At 41.6% G+C, this 22,110-nt stretch overlaps 2 protein-coding genes across 2 annotated transcripts; both read left to right on the forward strand.

Annotated features, from left to right (window-relative positions):
- Positions 1 to 10,893: 10,893 nt before the first annotated feature.
- On the forward strand, positions 10,894 to 18,614 carry oscp1a (organic solute carrier partner 1a; the record flags this gene model as incomplete). Its single annotated transcript, XM_079288638.1, has 11 exons — positions 10,894 to 11,005; positions 11,537 to 11,566; positions 13,772 to 13,926; positions 14,231 to 14,398; positions 14,595 to 14,675; positions 14,768 to 14,871; positions 15,963 to 16,091; positions 16,208 to 16,262; positions 17,051 to 17,196; positions 17,289 to 17,349; positions 18,492 to 18,614. The coding sequence occupies 11 exons, from the start codon at positions 10,894 to 10,896 to the stop codon at positions 18,612 to 18,614; spliced, it is 1,164 nt and encodes a 387-aa protein (XP_079144764.1).
- Positions 18,615 to 19,534: 920 nt separating this feature from the next.
- lsm10 (LSM10, U7 small nuclear RNA associated) lies at positions 19,535 to 21,848 on the forward strand. The gene is made up of 2 exons (XM_079287609.1): positions 19,535 to 19,643; positions 20,601 to 21,848. The coding sequence occupies exon 2, from the start codon at positions 20,640 to 20,642 to the stop codon at positions 21,042 to 21,044; it is 405 nt and encodes a 134-aa protein (XP_079143735.1). The 5' UTR covers positions 19,535 to 19,643; positions 20,601 to 20,639; the 3' UTR covers positions 21,045 to 21,848.
- The last annotated feature ends 262 nt before the right edge of the window (positions 21,849 to 22,110 follow it).

Consider the following 22,110-nt stretch of genomic DNA (forward strand, 5'->3'; position numbering starts at 1 on the left):
GGCTCCCTCCGAGTTCAATCCTGTTCACTGCCATCGATTACACACGCAGATGAGGACAATTAAGAACAAACTGGGCTTACATTTAGAAGAAGTGTTGCAAAAAATGAATTTATTTGACTTAAAACCAACAATCGGGTAGAAATATGCTGTTGCAAGTAAAAGTATCCCACTTAAGTAAAAGTTCAAAAAAGCATGAAAATGAAAGCACTCACTGTGAAAAATGGCCCATTTTAAAATAATATATTCCTAACACGATGCAAGACTCACTGATGTTGCAGTTGCAAGGTCGAGGTAATTTCAATAACTTTATCTCAAGGCACAATAATGTATCACAATTTATAACCTGATGTATTAATAATAATATTAGTTAGTAATGGCATCTCTAGGCCTATTAATAATCTGAACATGCAGAGTAACTAACAAATTCTGCGAAGTAAAAAGTACAATATTGGCTTGTCATGGAGTTGAAGCATGAAGTACCATTGAATGAAAATACAAAGTATTTTTTGTACTTTTTACATGTAAAACATGTGCTTATATTATGCAGGACTATACTACCAATTTACCTAGTGGTATGGAACAAATCTAAAAATGTACTCCACATTGATGACCATTAAAATACTCACACATGTATTTATTAATGATAAAAACGGAATAATGTATTTATGCAAGACAATAAGGAAAATAAGTGAGGAAAATATTGAAGAAAAAAATTGTTTGATGTCATTATTCAAAATTAAGATTCTGAGGAAGACACATTTTTAAATTTGAACTCATTATTCTACATTTCTTACAATATTTATTTTTAAAACTTGATTTGAAGATTTCATAATACATGCATTATTGTGTCTATGACTGCATGAGAATGTCAGACAAAGCCAGCAAATTACATGACAAAATAAAAGTCTTTATTAAAGTGTTCAGGACAAAGCACAATTCTCTGGATTTCTTTTCCAGAAGTTTAGAAAATATTATTATTTCATTTCATGTTAGATTTCCTCCTCAATTTACCCTATAACAGTTACGCCTTCTCCACTGTGGTCCTAGTTTGTGCCCTATTTTAAGAGGGATGCTAGGGAGCACAGCTGGATATGGCTCAGGTACTATTGCAGGCAGAGTGGCTGGTGGAGTTTGAAACTGTGGTCTGTGCTTTGAGTAATCATCTTTATTCGTGGTGTCTGACTTAGGTGTGACATTCAAGTCATGCGCAGGTGATTGAGGATTGATTGCTGGTGATTCAGCTTCAGGTCCTGCTGCAGGTGTGATGTGTGAACCGGGTGTTGGTTGTGAGTCTTGCCCAAACATTGGTGATTCTGTAAGAGGTCCTGGTTCAGGTGTTGGTTCAGAATCTTGCCCAGATGTTGTGGAATCTGTAAGAGGTCCTGGTTTTAGGGATGGTTCAGGATCCTGTCCAGATGTTGCTGATTCTGTTGCAGTCTCTGGTTCAGGTGTCGATTCAGAATCCTGCCCAGATGTTGGTGACTCTGTAACAGGTGCTGGTTCAGGATCATGTCCAGATGTTGGCGATTCTGGTGGAGGTGTTGGTTCAGGCGATAGTTCAGGATTATGTCCAGATGTTGGCGATTCTGGTACTGGCTCCGGTTGAGGTGTTGATTCAGAATCCTGCACAGATGTTGGTGATTCTGTAACAGGTGTTGATTCAGAGGAAGGTTCAGGATTGTGTCCAGATGTTGGTAATTCTGGTACCGGCTCTGGTTCAGGTGTTAGTTTAGAATCCTGCCCAGATATTGGTGATTCTGTTGCTGTCTCAAGTGTCGATTCAGAATCCTGCCCAGATGTTGGTGATTCTGTTGCAGGCTCTGGTTCAGGTGTTGGCACAGAATCCTGCCCAGATGTGGGTGATTCTGTAACAGATGTTGGTTCAGACAATGGTTCAGGATCATGTCCAGCTGTTGGTAATTGTGTTGCTGGCTCTGGTTTAGGTGTTGATTCAGAATCCTGTCCAGATGTTGGTGACTCTGAAATAGGTGCTGGTTCAGAGGATGGTTCAGGATCATGTCCAGATGTTGGCGATTCCGGTGCTGGCTCTGGTTCAGATGATGGTTCTGAATCTTGCGCTGATGTTGTAGATTCTGGTGGAGGTGCTGGTTCAGAGGATGGTTCAGGATCCAGTTCAGATGTTGGTAATTCTGTTGCAGGCTCTGGTTCAGGTGTTGGCTCAGAATCCTGCCCAGATGTGGGTGGTTCTGTAACAGATGTTGGTTCAGACAATGGTTCAGGATGTAGTCCAGATGTTGGTAATTCTGTTGCAGGTTCTGGTTCAGGTGTTGGGTCAGAATTCTGTCCAGATGTTGGTAATTCTGCAACAGATGTTGGTTCAGATGATGGTTCAGGATCATGTCCAGATGTTGGTGATTCTGGTACTGGCTCTGGTTGAGGTGTTGATTCAGAATCCTGCACAGATGTTGGTGATTCTGTAACAGGTGTTGATTCAGAGGAAGGTTCAGGATTGTGTCCAGATGTTGGTAATTCTGGTACTGGCTCTGGTTCAGGTGTTAGTGTAGAATCCTGCCCAGATGTTGATGATTCTGTTGCTGTCTCAAGTGTCGATTCAGAATCCTGCCCAGATGTTGGTGATTCTGTTGCAGGCTCTGGTTCAGGTGTTGGCACAGAATCCTGCCCAGATGTGGGTGATTCCGCAACAGATGTTGGTTCAGACAATGGTTCAGGATCATGTCCAGCTGTTGGTAATTGTGTTGCTGGCTCTGGTTTAGGTGTTGATTCAGAATCCTGCCCAGTTGTTGGTGAATCTGTTGCAGGTGCTGGTTTAGGATCCTGTCCAGATGTTGGTGATTCTGGTACTGGCTCCGGTTGAGGTGTTGATTCAGAATCCTGCACAGATGTTGGTGATTCTGTAACAGGTGTTGATTCAGAGGAAGGTTCAGGATTGTGTCCAGATGTTGGTAATTCTGGTACCGGCTCTGGTTCAGGTGTTAGTTTAGAATCCTGCCCAGATATTGGTGATTCTGTTGCTGTCTCAAGTGTCGATTCAGAATCCTGCACAGATTTTGGTGATTCTGTTGCAGGCTCTGGTTCAGGTGTTGGCACAGAATCCTGCCCAGATGTGGGTGATTCTGTAACAGATGTTGGTTCAGACAATGGTTCAGGATCATGTCCAGCTGTTGGTAATTCTGTTGCTGGCTCTGGTTTAGGTGTTGATTCAGAATCCTGCCCAGTTGTTGGTGAATCTGTTGCAGGTGCTGGTTTAGGATCCTGTCCAGATGTTGGCAATTCTGGTACTGGCTCTGGTGTTGGTTCAGAATTCTGTCCAGATGTTTGTGATTCTGTTGCAGGTGTTGGTTCAGACGATGGTTCAGGATCATGTCCAGATGTTGGCAATTCTGTTGCTGGCTCTGGTTCAGGTGTTGATTCAGAATCCTGTCCAGATGTTGGTGACTCTGAAATAGGTGCTGGTTCAGAGGATGGTTCAGGATCATGTCCAGATGTTGGCGATTCCGGTGCTGGCTCTGGTTCAGATGATGGTTCTGAATCTTGCCCTGATGTTGTAGATTCTGGTGGAGGTGCTGGTTCAGAGGATGGTTCAGGATCCAGTTCAGATGTTGGTAATTCTGTTGCAGGCTCTGGTTCAGGTGTTGGCTCAGAATCCTGCCCAGATGTGGGTGGTTCTGTAACAGATGTTGGTTCAGACAATGGTTCAGGATGTAGTCCAGATGTTGGTAATTCTGTTGCAGGTTCTGGTTCAGGTGTTGGGTCAGAATTCTGTCCAGATGTTGGTAATTCTGCAACAGATGTTGGTTCAGATGATGGTTCAGGATCATGTCCAGATGTTGGTGATTCTGGTACTGGCTCTGGTTGAGGTGTTGATTCAGAATCCTGCACAGATGTTGGTGATTCTGTAACAGGTGTTGATTCAGAGGAAGGTTCAGGATTGTGTCCAGATGTTGGTAATTCTGGTACTGGCTCTGGTTCAGGTGTTAGTGTAGAATCCTGCCCAGATGTTGATGATTCTGTTGCTGTCTCAAGTGTCGATTCAGAATCCTGCCCAGATGTTGGTGATTCTGTTGCAGGCTCTGGTTCAGGTGTTGGCACAGAATCCTGCCCAGATGTGGGTGATTCCGCAACAGATGTTGGTTCAGACAATGGTTCAGGATCATGTCCAGCTGTTGGTAATTGTGTTGCTGGCTCTGGTTTAGGTGTTGATTCAGAATCCTGTCCAGATGTTGGTGACTCTGAAATAGGTGCTGGTTCAGAGGATGGTTCAGGATCATGTCCAGATGTTGGCGATTCCGGTGCTGGCTCTGGTTCAGATGATGGTTCTGAATCTTGCCCTGATGTTGTAGATTCTGGTGGAGGTGCTGGTTCAGAGGATGGTTCAGGATCCAGTTCAGATGTTGGTAATTCTGTTGCAGGCTCTGGTTCAGGTGTTGGCTCAGAATCCTGCCCAGATGTGGGTGGTTCTGTAACAGATGTTGGTTCAGACAATGGTTCAGGATGTAGTCCAGATGTTGGTAATTCTGTTGCAGGTTCTGGTTCAGGTGTTGGGTCAGAATTCTGTCCAGATGTTGGTAATTCTGCAACAGATGTTGGTTCAGATGATGGTTCAGGATCATGTCCAGATGTTGGTGATTGTGGTACTGGCTCTGGTTGAGGTGTTGATTCAGAATCCTGCACAGATGTTGGTGATTCTGTAACAGGTGTTGATTCAGAGGAAGGTTCAGGATTGTGTCCAGATGTTGGTAATTCTGGTACTGGCTCTGGTTCAGGTGTTAGTGTAGAATCCTGCCCAGATGTTGATGATTCTGTTGCTGTCTCAAGTGTCGATTCAGAATCCTGCCCAGATGTTGGTGATTCTGTTGCAGGCGTTGGCACAGAATCCTGCCCAGATGTGGGTGATTCCGCAACAGATGTTGGTTCAGACAATGGTTCAGGATCATGTCCAGCTGTTGGTAATTGTGTTGCTGGCTCTGGTTTAGGTGTTGATTCAGAATCCTGCCCAGTTGTTGGTGAATCTGTTGCAGGTGCTGGTTTAGGATCCTGTCCAGATGTTGGTGATTCTGGTACTGGCTCCGGTTGAGGTGTTGATTCAGAATCCTGCACAGATGTTGGTGATTCTGTAACAGGTGTTGATTCAGAGGAAGGTTCAGGATTGTGTCCAGATGTTGGTAATTCTGGTACCGGCTCTGGTTCAGGTGTTAGTTTAGAATCCTGCCCAGATATTGGTGATTCTGTTGCAGGCTCTGGTTCAGGTGTTGGCACAGAATCCTGCCCAGATGTGGGTGATTCTGTAACAGATGTTGGTTCAGACAATGGTTCAGGATCATGTCCAGCTGTTGGTAATTCTGTTGCTGGCTCTGGTTTAGGTGTTGATTCAGAATCCTTCCCAGTTGTTGGTGAATCTGTTGCAGGTGCTGGTTTAGGATCCTGTCCAGATGTTGGCAATTCTGGTACTGGCTCTGGTGTTGGTTCAGAATTCTGTCCAGATGTTTGTGATTCTGTTGCAGGTGTTGGTTCAGACGATGGTTCAGGATCATGTCCAGATGTTGGCAATTCTGTTGCTGGCTCTGGTTCAGGTGTTGATTCAGAATCCTGTCCAGATGTTGGTGACTCTGAAATAGGTGCTGGTTCAGAGGATGGTTCAGGATCATGTCCAGATGTTGGCGATTCCGGTGCTGGCTCTGGTTCAGATGATGGTTCTGAATCTTGCCCTGATGTTGTAGATTCTGGTGGAGGTGCTGGTTCAGAGGATGGTTCAGGATCCAGTTCAGATGTTGGTAATTCTGTTGCAGGCTCTGGTTCAGGTGTTGGCTCAGAATCCTGCCCAGATGTGGGTGGTTCTGTAACAGATGTTGGTTCAGACAATGGTTCAGGATGTAGTCCAGATGTTGGTAATTCTGTTGCAGGTTCTGGTTCAGGTGTTGGGTCAGAATTCTGTCCAGATGTTGGTAATTCTGCAACAGATGTTGGTTCAGATGATGGTTCAGGATCATGTCCAGATGTTGGTGATTCTGGTACTGGCTCTGGTTGAGGTGTTGATTCAGAATCCTGCACAGATGTTGGTGATTCTGTAACAGGTGTTGATTCAGAGGAAGGTTCAGGATTGTGTCCAGATGTTGGTAATTCTGGTACTGGCTCTGGTTCAGGTGTTAGTGTAGAATCCTGCCCAGATGTTGATGATTCTGTTGCTGTCTCAAGTGTCGATTCAGAATCCTGCCCAGATGTTGGTGATTCTGTTGCAGGCTCTGGTTCAGGTGTTGGCACAGAATCCTGCCCAGATGTGGGTGATTCCGCAACAGATGTTGGTTCAGACAATGGTTCAGGATCATGTCCAGCTGTTGGTAATTGTGTTGCTGGCTCTGGTTTAGGTGTTGATTCAGAATCCTGCCCAGTTGTTGGTGAATCTGTTGCAGGTGCTGGTTTAGGATCCTGTCCAGATGTTGGCGATTCTGGTACTGGCTCTGGTGTTGGTTCAGAATTCTGTCCAGATGTTTGTGATTCTGTTGCAGGTGTTGGTTCAGACGATGGTTCAAAATCATGTCCAGATGTTGGCAATTCTGTTGCTGGCTCTGGTTCAGGTGTTGATTCAGAATCCTGTCCAGATGTTGGTGACTCTGAAACAGGTGCTGGTTCAGATGATGGTTCTGAATCTTGCCCTGATGTTGTAGATTCTGGTGGAGGTGCTGGTTCAGAGGATGGTTCAGGATCCAGTTCAGATGTTGGTAATTCTGTTGCAGGCTCTGGTTCAGGTGTTGGCTCAGAATCCTGCCCAGATGTGGGTGGTTCTGTAACAGATGTTGGTTCAGACGATGGTTCAGGATCTAGTCCAGATGTTGGTAATTCTGTTGCAGGCTCTGGTTCAGGTGTTGGGTCAGAATTCTGTCCAGATGTTGGTAATTCTGCAACAGATGTTGGTTCAGATGATGGTTCAGGATCATGTCCAGATGTTGGCGATTCTGGTTCTGGCTCTGGTTGAAGTGTTGATTCAGAATCCTGCACAGATGTTGGTGATTCTGTAACAGGTGTTGATTCAGAGGAAGGTTCAGGATTGTGTCCAGATGTTGGTAATTCTGGTACAGGCTCTGGTTCAGGTGATAGTTTAGAATCCTGCCCAGATGTTGGTGATTCTGTTGCTGTCTCAAGTGTCGATTCAGAATCCTGCCGAGATGTTGGTGACTCTGGAACAGGTGCTGGTTCAGGATCATATCCAGATGTCGGCGATGCTGGTGGAGGTGCTGGTTCTGAAGATGGTTCAGGATCCAGTTCAGATGTTGGTAATTCTGTTGCAGGATCCGGTTCCAGTGTTGGTTCAGAATCCTGCCCAGATGTTGGTGAATCTGTTGCAGGTGCTGGTTTAGGATCCTGTCCAGATGTTGGCAATTCTGGTACTGGCTCTGGTGTTGGTTCAGAATTCTGTCCAGATGTTTGTGATTCTTCAACAGATGCTGGTTCAGCATCATGTCCAGATGTTGGCAAAACTGGTTCAGATGTTGGTTCTAAATCCTGCCCAGATGTTGGTAAATCTGTTGCAGGTTCTGGTTTGGGTGTTGGTACTGAATCCTGCCCAGATGTTGGTGAATTTGTTGGGTCAGATGATGGTTTAGGATCCTGTCCAGATGCTGGTAATTCTGTTGCAGGCTCTGGTTCAGGTGTTGGCTCAGAATCCTGCCCAGATGTTGGTAATTCTGTTACAGGTGCTTGTTCAGAGGATGGTTCAGAATCCTGCCCAGATGTTGGTGATTCTGTAACAGGTGCTGGTTCAGAGGATGGTTCTGAATATTGCCCTGATGTGGTGGATTCTGGTGGAGGTGCTGGTTCAGAGGATGGTTCAGGATCCACTTCAGATGTTGGTAATTCTGTTGCCGGATCCGGTTCAACTGTTTGTTCAGAAACCTGCCCAGATGCTGGTGATTCTTTAACAGATGCTGGTTCTAAATCCTGCCCAGATGTTGGCAATTCTGTTGCAGGTTCTGGTTTGGGTGTTGGTACTGAATCCTGCCCAGATGTTGGTGAATTTGTTGGGTCAGATGATGGTTTAGGATCCTGTCCAGATGCTGGTAATTCTGTTGCAGGCTCTGGTTCAGGTGTTGTCTTAGAATCCTGCCCAGATGTTGGTAATTCTGTTACAGGTGCTGGTTCAGAGGATGGTTCAGAATCCTGCCCAGATGTTGGTGATTCTGTAACAGCTGCTGGTTCAGAGGATGGTTCAGGATCGTTTCCAGATGTTGGCAATTCTGGTGATGTCTCTGGTTCAGATGATGCTTCAGAAACCTGCCCAGATGTGGTTGATTCTGTAACAGATGGTGGTTCAGGTTTTGGTTCAGAATCCTGCCCAGATGTTGGTGATTCTGTTGCAGGTGCGGGTTTAGAAGATAGTTCTGAAACCTGCCCATATTTTGTTAATGCTTCAGGTCTATTGCCAGCTTCAGGTGTTGTCACTATGTCCTCTACAGTTTGAGGCTTGATAGTTGTTTGAGGAATCTCTCCTTCATGTCTATGTCCCGTTTCTGCCGCTTTACTACAACTGCATGTTTTGAGTTGACTGATGTTTTCAATAAGATCAGCACTGGGGAAGTTCATGCTCAAGACACCTAAGCAACCTTGGTTTAAGGAGCTTTTCTCATGCTGCACCACAAAGTCATAAAGATGCTTGTTAACTTTTTTGGCCAATGTTTTAGGACTTTCAAGCCTTGATGCTGAACTGTCAGTCAGTACAATGTGATGGTCACATAGGTGTGACTTGATTCGCTTTATTTTCCCTTCAACATTGTTTAGCTTTTGATGTTCAAAGAAAAAAGATTCATGGTTTTCTGTTCCAGCAATGACGGTGTTACTTTTCAGAAAAACAATCTTTCCCCTTGCCTGTTGCATGTTTGGTGCCACCTGTTGCATGTTTGGTGCCAAAAACATATTCCATATTTTATCTTTGTTCTTTTCAATCAATTGCTTCATTAGTACTTCAGCTTTGCTTTTGTATAACCGATGTAGTGTCACTTTCAACAGCACAGTGTCAGTACTATCTTTTAAGAAATCTAAAATGATCTTGAGGACTTCGTCCAATCGAATGTATTGCCAGAACATCCAGTGTCTATCCTGGATATAAACATGTTTTTGGTTGGGCAGCCAAATCCCAGCATGCATATCAAAATACCGTATTCCTACATTAAGTTGGTCTTTTAAGGTCCAAATTTGAGATTTAACAAGTGGTCCTCCATATAATGATAAGCTTTCATGTGTTCCTGGAATGGAGATAGTAGACACTGAAGTATTCTCAGGTATATCCTTCATCCAGTTCAGGTTATACAATTTGCGATCTAGGGTTGGGTTATCATTGAAACCGGTCCATGAGCTTGAACAGGAGGTTATTCTGGTGGGAAGAAGACACATGAAACATGATATTCGCTAATTTAAATAATTCAACAGCAGAAAAAAGTTTCAATAGTTCTTTAACAACAGTCAAATAAAACAGGAAAACTGTTAAAATATGACACATATATTTGCAGAATATGTAGCTGAGTGATGTGATAAAGCACGTTATTTTATGCAGAATAGGGAGATATGGTGAGAAAGAATTACAACACAATACAATTACCAATGTTAGGTTTGACTTACATACAGAGAAGCCAGAGGCAAAGATGGATCCCCATAATTGGTTTGTTGGCTAAATTATAATCCGGTGAGCTCATTCAGGATTTATTCAGCTCTCTTTCCCAGATGTTTACAATTTGTCTCAACTGACAATTTGTAAAATGTTTTACAAGAAACGCTCTTACCCGCGGACATGACTCGGACAAAAAGGCAATTGCTCCCTTGTGAGCGAGCAGCCGTAACAGTGAGCATAAAGATAAACTTTCATTTGCATGATACTACTCTCTAATCTTTTATTTTGAATAGCAGGGAGAGGGAGAGAGAAAGAGACAATGATGTGTGGGCATCGTAAAAGTGGTGAACAGATCATATAACAATTTAGTTAGTAAAATGTGACTTCAGGGAACAGTCAGTTTAGATATCCTTTACATGCATTGCATGCAGAACCCATTTTTGACCTAAATTCAATTAATTTAATGTAAGAATTTAAGAAATTCACTTGTATTGGAACAACTATTAGTATGCAACATCTGTGTGGACAGCCAAAACTATGATGACACACTTGTCCACATACTTTTGTGTATATTTGGTTTGGTCTCTGGCTGTATCTTAATATTTATTGCACAGATACAAGTATGTTACTGTCTTTCTCGTTTAACTTGAAAAAAGTGTACTTTCCCAAATTTTGAACTATTCTTTTAATGCTACAACCATACAGTGATATTATAGAAAAAAAGTGTGCATAATCGCTTTCTCAGAAGTGCGGAGGACGTTATAGCAGTAAACTAACACTCGTGGTTTTGGAATGATAGGTATAACAAGCACATACTGTACTTTATTCAGGTTACCTCTTCATTTGTGTTTATTTTATTAAACACTACCTGGGCAAATGAAGACGAGAGTATTTGGTTTCTTCGGAGTTACTTTCATGTTTGCATCGTGCTGTACATTTTTGTCAACAAGTCTATAAAGCACACGCTCTTGTGATGTACAGAAATTGAACATCTACACAGACCCATTCACCTTCTGTGATTGGTTGTGCTTTGCTGTTACGTCATCCTTATCCTGGCCAATAAGCTTGTGTCTGGCGCATGCTGATCCTCTCCCTCACCACCTGTTGCATCTTAGTGGACATGTTATCTGCAGAGGCATGATCCCATAATACTTTACATGGACAATGTTTTGACAGTGGCAATTCAAAACGGGAACCATCAGATAATGCCTTTTAAGTGACGAGTGCGTTTGATTTGACAGGGGCTCAACCGCTTCCAACGGCTACTTCTGCACCAGCTTTTGCCTGTGAGTTTATCCCTTCTTTATCTTGGCAAGATGTCTGTGAGAACTCTCCCCCTGGTTTTCATTAATCTGGGTGGAGAGATGCTTTACATACTGGACCAACGCCTACAAGCTCTCAACACATCTGAGGACAATTCACAGAAAGGTAAGGCAAGACAAGGCAAGTTTATTTGTACAGCACATTTCAACAACAAGGTAATTCAAAGTGCTTCACATAAAACCATTAAAAGCATCAAAACATAAGGCAAAAGAAAAGGAGATTTTAAAACAATTAAGAACATTCATTGAAACAATAAAAACAGTCATTAAAACATTAAAAAACAGTGTAAGAAATCAAATGCAGTCGTAAAATGCAGAAATGCAGGAAACGTATTAATATATTAATTGAATCTGGTTCAATTAAAGGCAGCAGCAAACAGAAAAGTCTTCAATCTTGAGTTAAAGGAGCTGAGGGTCTCAGCAGACCTGCAGCTTTCTGGGACTTTGTTGAGGTCGAGGTAGAGGTAGCTAGAGAACTGACAGCTTGGTAGTTGTGTTACGTGTGTTCCCAGCCACCCCTCCTGCTGACAAGCTGAATCCTTGCTGTCAGATGTTCAAAAACTGAAAATGTGCAGCTCAACAACTCCAAAATGACAAGTCTATTTTCTTTCTTTTCTTACTTGGTACTTGGATGCAGGAGTCTGGTCAGAAAATGACAGAAGAAGAGGTATCCATGTTGTACTTTGGCATACTATTGTATCGTCAGTTCATTGTGGTCCTGTAGCAGTGGTGGAAGAAGTACTTCCTTTAGATCTTTAGCAAGTATATATAGTTAGTTACTTTCCACTATTGCCCTGTAGTGTCTGCTATTAGCTGTAATGAGTTGAGGTCAGTTGTATGATACAGTAGTCGGCCTATAGTCTCTAGAGTAAACCCTAAATCAACCAAAACACAGTGACTACATCTTTGGTTAAAAGTCAGTTAAGACAGGAATCTGACTCTTTGGTATCTCTTTCATATGAACATTATTATGCCATGTAAATGTAATCATTTTGTAAAAAAGGGAATGTCAAATTGTTGTAGAGAGACAAACAACGAGACAGCTAACTAGCAGGAAAACTATATCAAGTGTTACCTAGCTTGCTACGTGTCGCTCAGGGGTGTCAAACTCATTTCCACTCTGGGCCACATCAGCATCACGGTCGCCCTCAAAGGGCCGGTTGTAACTGTAAGACTGTGTAACTAACTTCTCCCTAACATGTTGTGAAATAACTCTCTCTGCATTTGATGATTGTTTATTCAAGTGTAAACATATTGTACATGCAGTTATATAAATGAATAATGATATTTAAACACATTTCTGTTATTATAACATAAATCATTTTAATTTAGGGTTAAGAAACCCACATTACTCTATCAGAGATCAAACTATTAAAGAAAATAACAAAGACAAATATCAAACACAAGTTATTACAATAACTTTGTTCAAAGCTGTTTGTGTCACCTCTCTGCATCACTAATGTTCCTCCCTGTCGTCGTCCTGTGCATGGCAGCTTCATCCAAGAGCTGCTCACTGAGAGTCAGGTCTGATGAACATGATAGATGATGTATCCGTGTTGTCTGTGCTTTCATCAACAGATAATTAAAAACACAAGTACCTGCTCGTCTCTTAGCTAGCTGTGTTGTTAGATTGCTGCTAGTTCATGAACTCGGTCTGCGATGGTGTTTCTTCACAAACTGACATTTGTAAAAGTCTGTATCTGGTCGGAGCTCTGCTCACATACCTTCAGCATGCACTGGGCTGTAGCTGTGTAGATATATTCTGCTGTGATTGCAGTCTGCCTTTTAATTCTTGGACAGTTTGATGTTTTTCTTGGAGGCTAAATTTAGCTCCGTGTTTGGTGTCAAATTGCCGACGTGAATTGTATCCTTCATCACCGACACGCCTCATAACACAGAAGACAGACACGTTTTTCTCCTTGAAGCACAAACATGTATTCGCTTTCCCATCTTTCATTACATTTTCTTCCCTCTGCATCAATTGTTCTCTTCGTGGACATTTTGGGATTATTTGTCGATCTTTTTCAATCGTTGGAAAACCGCTTTTCGGGCTGTTGCCTCTCCTGTCCACCTGTTGTGATAGTTTTAATGTCGGTACACAGACAACATGCTGTCTCATAATTTCAACTTTCTATCTCATAATTTTGACCATAGGGATACTTTTATTTTCAAGTCTAACTTTTAATTATTTTTCCAGAAAAAAAAATAATAATAAAATAATTTATTTTGCTGGCGGATTCGCGGGCCACATAAAATGACGTGGCGGGCCGGATTCGGCCCGCGGGCCTTGAGTTTGACACATGTGGTCTAGCTAAAGCTAAATTTGCTAACTGATTTTACTGTAATTGTAATACTGTATAGAAAAAAAATACATTGATGAATCAACATATTGGTAATCCTTTGTTTTATTCCACGTAACTAAATGAGGCAGTAGCTAATCCAATCATGATGGAGAAACACCTAGCTTAACTCATTGGTAACTGTTTTAGCAGAGTAACTCAGCTTTTAACTCCAGTGTTATTTGGTGGGATTAAGCTACTACTAAACTTCTAGGTTATCACTGATTCCCATATACTGTAAATGTTAATTTTTAATGAAATGTACTTTCTTAAAAATCAAAGAACCTTTATTAGTCTATGTGGCATACCTGCCCTGAAGACTGTCCAAAGGCTGCATGCAGTAATTTCTTGGATCTTTTCACAAAACTTTTCTTTAGTAAAGCAGTATAACCCACTGAGGACAACCGTGTATAGAAACACTGCATTATAGTTGGATGACCATCAAAACAAGCTCTTCGGTGCCGTTTTCATTCCATGACCCAAAATAGCCAATTCTAACCACCTTTCTGTTTCTGTCTCTTCCCCACTCAAAGTGATGAATGACATTGTTGGGGCCATGTTTAGTAAAGACTTTATGGATGAACTTCTTAAACCCCAGCAGCTGTATTCTCACAGGACACTGAAAACAGTGCTAACTCGGTTAGCACACGCCTCCATCATGAGGCTGAACCAGGCCAGCATGGACAAGGTATGTACATGAAAATAAAAAAAGACATGTTTTTGAGTGGTGGAACATCCAAGTCAAGTTTTTACATGTCAAAGAAGATCAATTTCAAGGCCTGCCCAGCACTGTTGCATTTTTGGTTTATGTTTCCAGGTTAATACCAGGTCACATGTTAAGGTTTTAATGGTTTAAATGAATTATTCATTTAATTCATTCATTTTTGTGTCTAGTTGCAATTTGAAAAAAAAAGAAAATTGTCGTAGTACTTTTGTTTGAAGAAGTGGTGCGTCCTTAAAGTTGATACCTTCTTTCTGTTCTTCCCCTGTAGCTTTACGAGCTGATGGTCATGGCGTTCAAGTATCAGGTCTTCCTTTGTCCACGGCCTAAAGACTTGCTGCTCATCACATACAATCACATAGATACCATCAGGGAATTTGTAAGACACACTCCTGTGGTTGTGAACCAAGTGGACGAGACACATAGGAAGATCATTGAGGTATATTGAGAGCGGTTACTATAATGCACTTTAATTACCATATTCCATTACTGAATCCTTCAAACCCATTGCCCCAGGATACAGTAGCCTATGTCTATACAGTCCATCCAATAAGTTAGTGCATACTCTCTGGATTCCATATGTCAGTTTTTAATCACCTGTCTCTTGTGTGACCCGTTCTTGTTTTCCTTGCTAGGTATACTCATCTTTGCCAGAGGGTGAATTCCAACTTCTCCGACAAACATTGCTCTTATTTTTTCAAGACATGCATGTTCGCGTGAGTACTCTACTGTTTTTTACTCATCCCTCCATACAAGTGAAACGAAAACAATTTGCATTTTTTTTGTTATTATTATTCCCTCCTCTTAGGTGTCACTTTTCCTCAAAAACAAAGTCCAGAATCCCAACGGACGTTTTGCGCTGTCGGCATCTGGCCCGGTGCCTCATGGGATAGATGTTCCAGGGCTTATTAGGTAGGCAGCTGACGAACATGGCATCGACTGTGTTCTGATAGTTACGTATGTACATGGTTTTAAACTTGCATCTAGCATATTTTCCACTAGCATTTAACAACTGCTGAAATTGTGTGACAAATATGAATTGCCTTGATATTTGATGCAGACTTTAAAGTCCCCAGAGGATGAATCCTAATGCCTTTTGGGATCCTCTGACTTTTCATCAAGCACCACCAAGAATTCAAAGTGTTCAATTATCCAGGATAGAACTAAATTGGGCATAGACCTTCATGTTACCCTCTGATGATCCTTTAACTTTACATTCGTTGCCATTTGTCCAATGATGATCCCATCAGCCTCAGTTGTACTTTGTTTGGCACCAATTAGCTAATGTTAGCATACTAACACGCTAAACTAAGAGAGTGAACATGGTTCAGATTATACCTTCCAAACTTAAACTCATTATCACTGCACGCATGTTAGCACACACACGTTTGGATTTGGCTGTAGATCTTTGTTACTTGAATGGTAAACAGCAGATACCCATTTCATTTACAAAATGGTCAAAGGGTTCTCTGTTAGCATGCTAACATTCAGCATTTAGCTCAAAGCACCACCGTTACAATCCATTTAGCATTGAAAAGGCACAGAATTGTTAACATTCAGTTTCTCAGAAAAAGAACAGAGTTACTGAGCAGAGCCTAACAGAGGCTAGCTAGGAAAGCAAATGTGTGCTTCTCAAGTTAAGGCTGGCCTCTACAATTTCTGTGCTTCTTTACATGGAAAATGTATCATTACATTTCTCTTGCATCTGTTATTTTTCAACTTGATCTAATGTATGTGGCAAATTATGAACTTGCAACTGTTAACATCGTCTTTGATTTGCACAGGCCTACAAGCTAAAGTATAGCCTACGTTCTAGCCTGATTGTTGGGCAGCAGACAATTTAACGGCTCACTTCCATCAGTGGCACCCGATGAGGCTAGTGACGACAAGCGGACATGTCTTCATTTTAGATTTTCTTGAGTTGAGTCTCTTATAAGTTAGAACTGCTTATAAGAAACATCTCAATATTCCAGAGTGTCATCATCTGCTTCCCGTTTCCACAGGATGTTTGACAGAAAGGGCAAAGAAGTGAGTCGTAGAGAGTTCCCCACAGGAGGAAGTTACACCAGCCCCATCAGAGAGGGATGCTTTGAACTGCATGGAGACAGAGTCATGCGACTGGGCATGACCATGTATGTGTGAACTGCATTGGTACTACACCACATAGTTTATATGGATAGTAAAATAGTGGATTAGGAGACGACACTGCTGTATCTTGTGTTTCTTGAATTAAAAAAAAAAAAAAAAGGTACACTGGGAACAATCCAGAGGAGACGCACACATCCAAGGCTTCTTCTGTCAAGGTAACAACCCTATTTCTGACATTACCATAGCAGCAAAAACACAGAACTGTAGTTAAGCAACATACGTTTTCATATTGATATCAATTTCATGCATATTATATTCTGTTTATTACATTTTTCCAAAGCAGCACAGTTCCTTAGGCAACATTTCACCTACATTAAAATGTATTTAAATACATTTTACAGAAGAATGGCTCTGCTTTAAGAAAGTATAACCGTCACCACATGCTCCCGATGATGGTGTTCTGTGATGCCAAATTACCTTCATAGATGGCAGCAAGCTACTCTAAAGTCCTCGAGTAAATTCTTTACATAAATGTAGAAGTGCAATGCCAGTGATGCAACATAATGAAGTGCATGTATTCAAATACTTAAAGTACAATGTTGAGGTATTTGTAGTACTTTACGAAATATACTCCTACATTTCAACAAAACAAATATTCTAATCCTTCACCACATTTGTATGAGCTATAGTTACTAGTTGCTTTACATACATATTAATAATATTGAAATTTTATAACACTCAAATGGGGGTATTTTTCTGCACGAGTACATTTTGATACTGCAAGTACATTTTGCTGAAAATGTTGTGTAGTTTCACTTAAATAAGATTTAGAATGCAAGACTTTCACTAACGTGGTATCTCTACTAGGATCTGGAAACCTTTTCCTTCACAGCACAATTCTCTCCATCGTCTCATATTTTGCTTTTGATGATGCATCAGAGACTTGAGACCATCTCTCCATTCATGTATAACTTTCCTGTACGCCCCCACCACCCTGCTGCAGAAGGACGACGCTCCCAACCTGCTGGCCAAAGAGGAGCTGAATCTGCTGGCTCGTCTGATGGGAAGCATGAAGGCCGAGAACACGCCCGAAACCGAAACTGGCTTTCGGATCAACCTGTTTACAACATACCAAGAGGAGGAGGATGCGTGAGTGCTTTCTTTTTTTTCTTGCTTTACTCATTCTCTGCTGTTAAAATAACAATGATTCCCACGATTATGACTTTTATTTTGGTTAACAGGGGAGCTTCAGGGGGAGCTGAGCAGTCCTTGTTCGGAGTGATACATATTCAAGCAATGCAGGTAGGGTGATGTAATACTGTAGACTGTCAACAAGCCAGCTTTCACTTATAAACTGTCTGCAAGTGTCGAATACTTCTTTACATACCACATATGTAGATATATATATATTGCTGGAGTTGATGTGGAACCGCCTCCACATCAACTCCAGCAAGACCAAGGAGCTGGTGGTGGACTTCCGCCGGGGTAAACGCCCTCCTCCGACACCGGTGAGCATCCAGGGACTGGACATTGAGGTTGTGAAGTCGTATAAGTACCTGGGTGTTCACTTGAACAATAAACTGGACTGGACTGACCACGCTCACGCTCTTTATAAAAAAGGACAGAGCAGACTCTTTCTGCTGAGGAGACTGAGGTCTTTTGGGGTGCAGGGAGCACTCCTGAAGACCTTCTTCGACTCCGTGGTGGCATCAGCCATCTTCTATGGAGTGGTCTTCTGGAGCAGCAGCATCGCGGCAGCTGACAGGAGGAGACTGGACAAACTGGTGAGGAAGGCCAGCAGCGTGCTGGGGTGTCCACTGGATACTGTGGAGGTGGTGGGAGACAGGAGGATGATGGCGAAGCTCTCATCCCTGATGAGCCACGCCTCCCACCCCATGCAGGACACTCTGGCAGCTCTGCACAGCTCCTTCAGTCACCGGCTGATTCACCCCCGGTGTCTGAGGGAGAGGTACCGCAAGTCCTTTCTCCCCGCTGCTGTCAGGCTGCACAACAAACTGCTCTTGGTAGACCACGAACACTTGAACACTTTGAACACTTCTGATCACTTTAACTCATTCACCTGGTGCAATATCCAATATCCAATACGTTTAAGTATTATCTTATATTTTTATTCCGTCTGTATATTCTGTATATACTGGTATATTTAATATTCTTCTTTACTGTCTTATTTTATTACTGTTTTACTGTTTACTTTAGTTATATTACTTGATTTTTATCTTTTATTTTATTTACTTGTGAGCAATGCTGCTATAGTCCTGTAATTTCCCCACTGAGGGACTAATAAAGGATTATCTTATCTTATCTTATCTTATATAAATACACCCACTTTCCTAGACTGCAGTTAAATATTTACGAACCACCTCCTTCACAACGGTTACCTCATTGGTTTGTTGATTATACGTCTGGGTTTGTGTTTGATTCAGGATGAACCGGCTGCGACACAGCTGGCACGAATTGCGGGACAGTTTGCCGAAGGAGACGAGCTGCCTGAAGATCTCAGCAGCAGCAAAGGAGACGACCTGCTGGCCATGATGGACGACCTCTGACCCAGTTGTGTCGTTTTTTTAAAAACGACTTTTAAATATCGTTTCAACTTTACTGCCTAACTCTTCACCTCAGGTCAAATCACTTTAACTCTCACTGTGAGCTTCGATTTAACCTGTAAAATATGCATTTGTTGGTGTATTCTGCTCTACACCTTGTTGTTTAACATTGAGGAAGATTAGAGTAAAATAAATATCCTATGACTGAAAAAATACTTTATTTTAAATTACTTTGAAAAGTGCTCCATGAATGTAGTGAACATTGTAAGACCTGCTACATTTGATATGAATTTTCTATACAATAATTATACATTTTCAATAAATGGATCCATATTTGTTTTGTTTCTGTTTTTTAAATACGATATAAGAATAAATAAGACTGATGCAGGGATCGTGATTGAAAGATGAGACAGAGAAACTATTTATATTTTTCATTCATTTTTTAAGATGATTAGATTATTTATTTATTGACTAAATTGACTTAGGATCTGGCAATTAAGGGAAATGTGGTGCATTCATATGAATGTTCCCAAATGATATCTGAAATACATTTGATGCATTATAAATCACTTGCAGAAATATCATCAAATATGCTGTCGGAAACATGATTTATTTATCCCTTGTATGTATTTATTAGGAATTTGAGTGTTCTGTCTGCTTTTTCTTTGACGTAGAATATCTAATGCTGTTTATACATGATCCTTCTGATCATAATTAAGAACCTTGTTTACTCTGTTCATAGCTTATTTCATTTTCATAATTCTGTCTTATGTTTTGTAACCGCTTATATTTGTAAACATATTGTAAACAGGAAAACAAATCCTATTGAACCGTGTATTGGTGATTTCTGAAGCTGCCTGAAGAGGGCGGTGTTGTTCTATGTTGACGCACAATGAAACGTCATCACGCTGCGCTTCCTGGTTCTGACTTGTTGCGGGAAAAACAACTTGTTTACATGTTTGAACGGTTTATCGCCACTTGCAAATATTGTGGTGAGGGGTTTAACAGGAAATAAGTATTTAACTAATTCAGGTATGTCCAACACACAATATATCCTGGAGTATAATATGTAACATTTAACGTTACTCTCTGGAGGCGCTGATGTACTTATTTTGGTCCCTGCTAAAGCTAACGTTAGCTAATTCAGCATCAATAGAGTTTCTGTCTCACAATAAAACAGCTCAGTTTTAGGTAAAGATGCATGAATATATTAGCTGTATCCGCTGTAGTAACCTTTATACAATGTACCAATATCATATAGAAGACAGAAACCGTTGTGTCGTATTTTGGGTATTAGCCCATGTGAGTAACGACAGTGTATGTGTTAATAGAGATGTCAATTCCTGCTTGGAAACCTCCTTTGACGCACTAAAAAAATACAAATATCCTCCAAGTAATTATAAGAGTCTTTAGTAACGCTATTTCGCCTCTGAGTATTAATATCGTACCTTGTTTTCTTTCCTGTACTCAAACAGTGGCCGTTCAGTCACTTAATAAATGTTCAACCAGTAACTGTGTCTCTGCTGATTCTTAATTAGTGCTGCATTAAATGCAGGTGTGCTTAAGTCTGTGACCACATGTAAAATAAAAAAAGACAGCACTATTATCAGTTACAATACAAAGCAAGTGCTTAATTAGCGAGATAAAAGCGTAGATTTTTTGTGATATTAAACTTAAACCAAGGCCTTGCTCCTATTTTCTAATATACATTGTTTGGAATTTTAACAGTCTACAAAGGAAGGATGTTTTGAAGCCTTTCACTGACAGGCGAATTACTACTGCAGTTTTATAGCTCTTTTTAGCTCTGGCTGTTTTGATTAGAAGTTTTCATATTTTCAGTTTTTGGTTTAGATTTAGTGGAATTAGTTTTCAATGTATCATGGTCATATGTATACAGATAACATACGCACTGTGGACAAATAGCCCTAAACACTGTAATTAGGTTTTGCTAATGAATTGAATGGCAGCTAATCTTCTGCTTGTCTGCAGGTATCCCCCGACCTCTGGAGATCCCCTTCATCAGCCTCCATGGAGTCAGAAAGGACTGAATCCCCGGCGCCTGTAGCTGAAGTCTTCAACTCCATCCGGGAGCGTGCAATCGCGGAGAACAGCATGGTGGTCCTGCTGCAGGGTCTGCAGGGAGAGGTGACCACGGTGGACCTGAGGAACGAGAGCACGGCGCGCGGCCGCGTGGTCAACGTGGACGCCTTCATGAACGTGCGTCTGGAGGACGTGCTGTACAGGGACAGATGGGGCAAGCTCACCAAGCTGCAGGACATGTTCATCACGGGCAGGAACGTTCGCTACGTCCACATCCCGGACCACGTGGACATAATGAAGACCATAGAGAGCCAGCTGGCCAAGATCCACCGCGTCCGCAACTTTGCCAGTCATGGAGGAGGCAGAAAAGAGTACGCAAAGAAAACCAAATAACTTCTTCTCTTTTTCGTGGAAGGATTAAAAATAAAAGAAACTCAGTTGAGTACTACTTGGGCAAGACTACAACAATAATACTTTGGGACAACAAGCATTGCACTCGATCAGCAGTTTCCGACCAGAGGGGTCAGACTATGATTAAAGGGATAAGAATGAAAACAATATGTCAGCAATACAAAAATACTTTCTTTGACATTTTTCCTATTCTGTGGTTTATAAATATGGGATACCGTCACCCTCTGTGTTTGAACTGCTCTCAACTCATGTGCACACCGAGACCTCCACCTGTGATGACGTCGGGTCATGAGATGAAACAGTTGGCGATATAGGCTGACCAACTCGCAATTGTTTTCATCATTACATTTTCTTGATTCATTTATTAATCTTTGGGCTCCAGTATGTCACGAAACTGTGAAAAGTGACAACTTCCCAGAGCCCAATGACATCTTCTGATGTCTTGTTATCAGACCAAAACACAATGATATGGAGTTCAGTGACATGCAAACAGACAAAAGCAGCAAATTGTGACATTTTGTGAGGCTGGAGAATGTTTTTGGAATTTCCGATTAATCGATTATCATAACATTTGCAAATTCATTTTCTTTCAATCGATAAATCAGCTGATTGTTGCAGCTCTACACACAACATGAGCATCTTTGATGAACCGCTGGACTAGCTAATGAGTGGAACGCTCTCCTTGTGTTTTGGTAATTGAGTTTAAAGTTTGTAATTGACACAAAATAGCAGTTTCTTTTTAAATACATACAAGAATTATGAATAAAGACGCTTACAATGGACTTGTCCCCTCGAAAACATCTGTTTCAGCGCACCACTGCTTTATTCAAATTAAATGGAACATATTACAATTCACAGCGAGCGCGGGAGTGGCCCAGTGTGTTTTCTCTTGAGCACAACAATATCTGTCGGACATGAAAGTTAATAACTGCCCGCGTGCAGGAAAACATTCGTCACCATCGATGCCAGTCTGGTGGAGGGAAAAACAAGCGGGCATATGTTTCCACGGCGTCCACCTCAAAAACATCTCTGCTGCACGCATTAGTGA

Source organism: Melanostigma gelatinosum, assembly GCF_949748355.1.
Source record: "Melanostigma gelatinosum genome assembly, chromosome: 17".
Lineage (NCBI taxonomy): Eukaryota > Metazoa > Chordata > Actinopteri > Perciformes > Zoarcidae > Melanostigma > Melanostigma gelatinosum.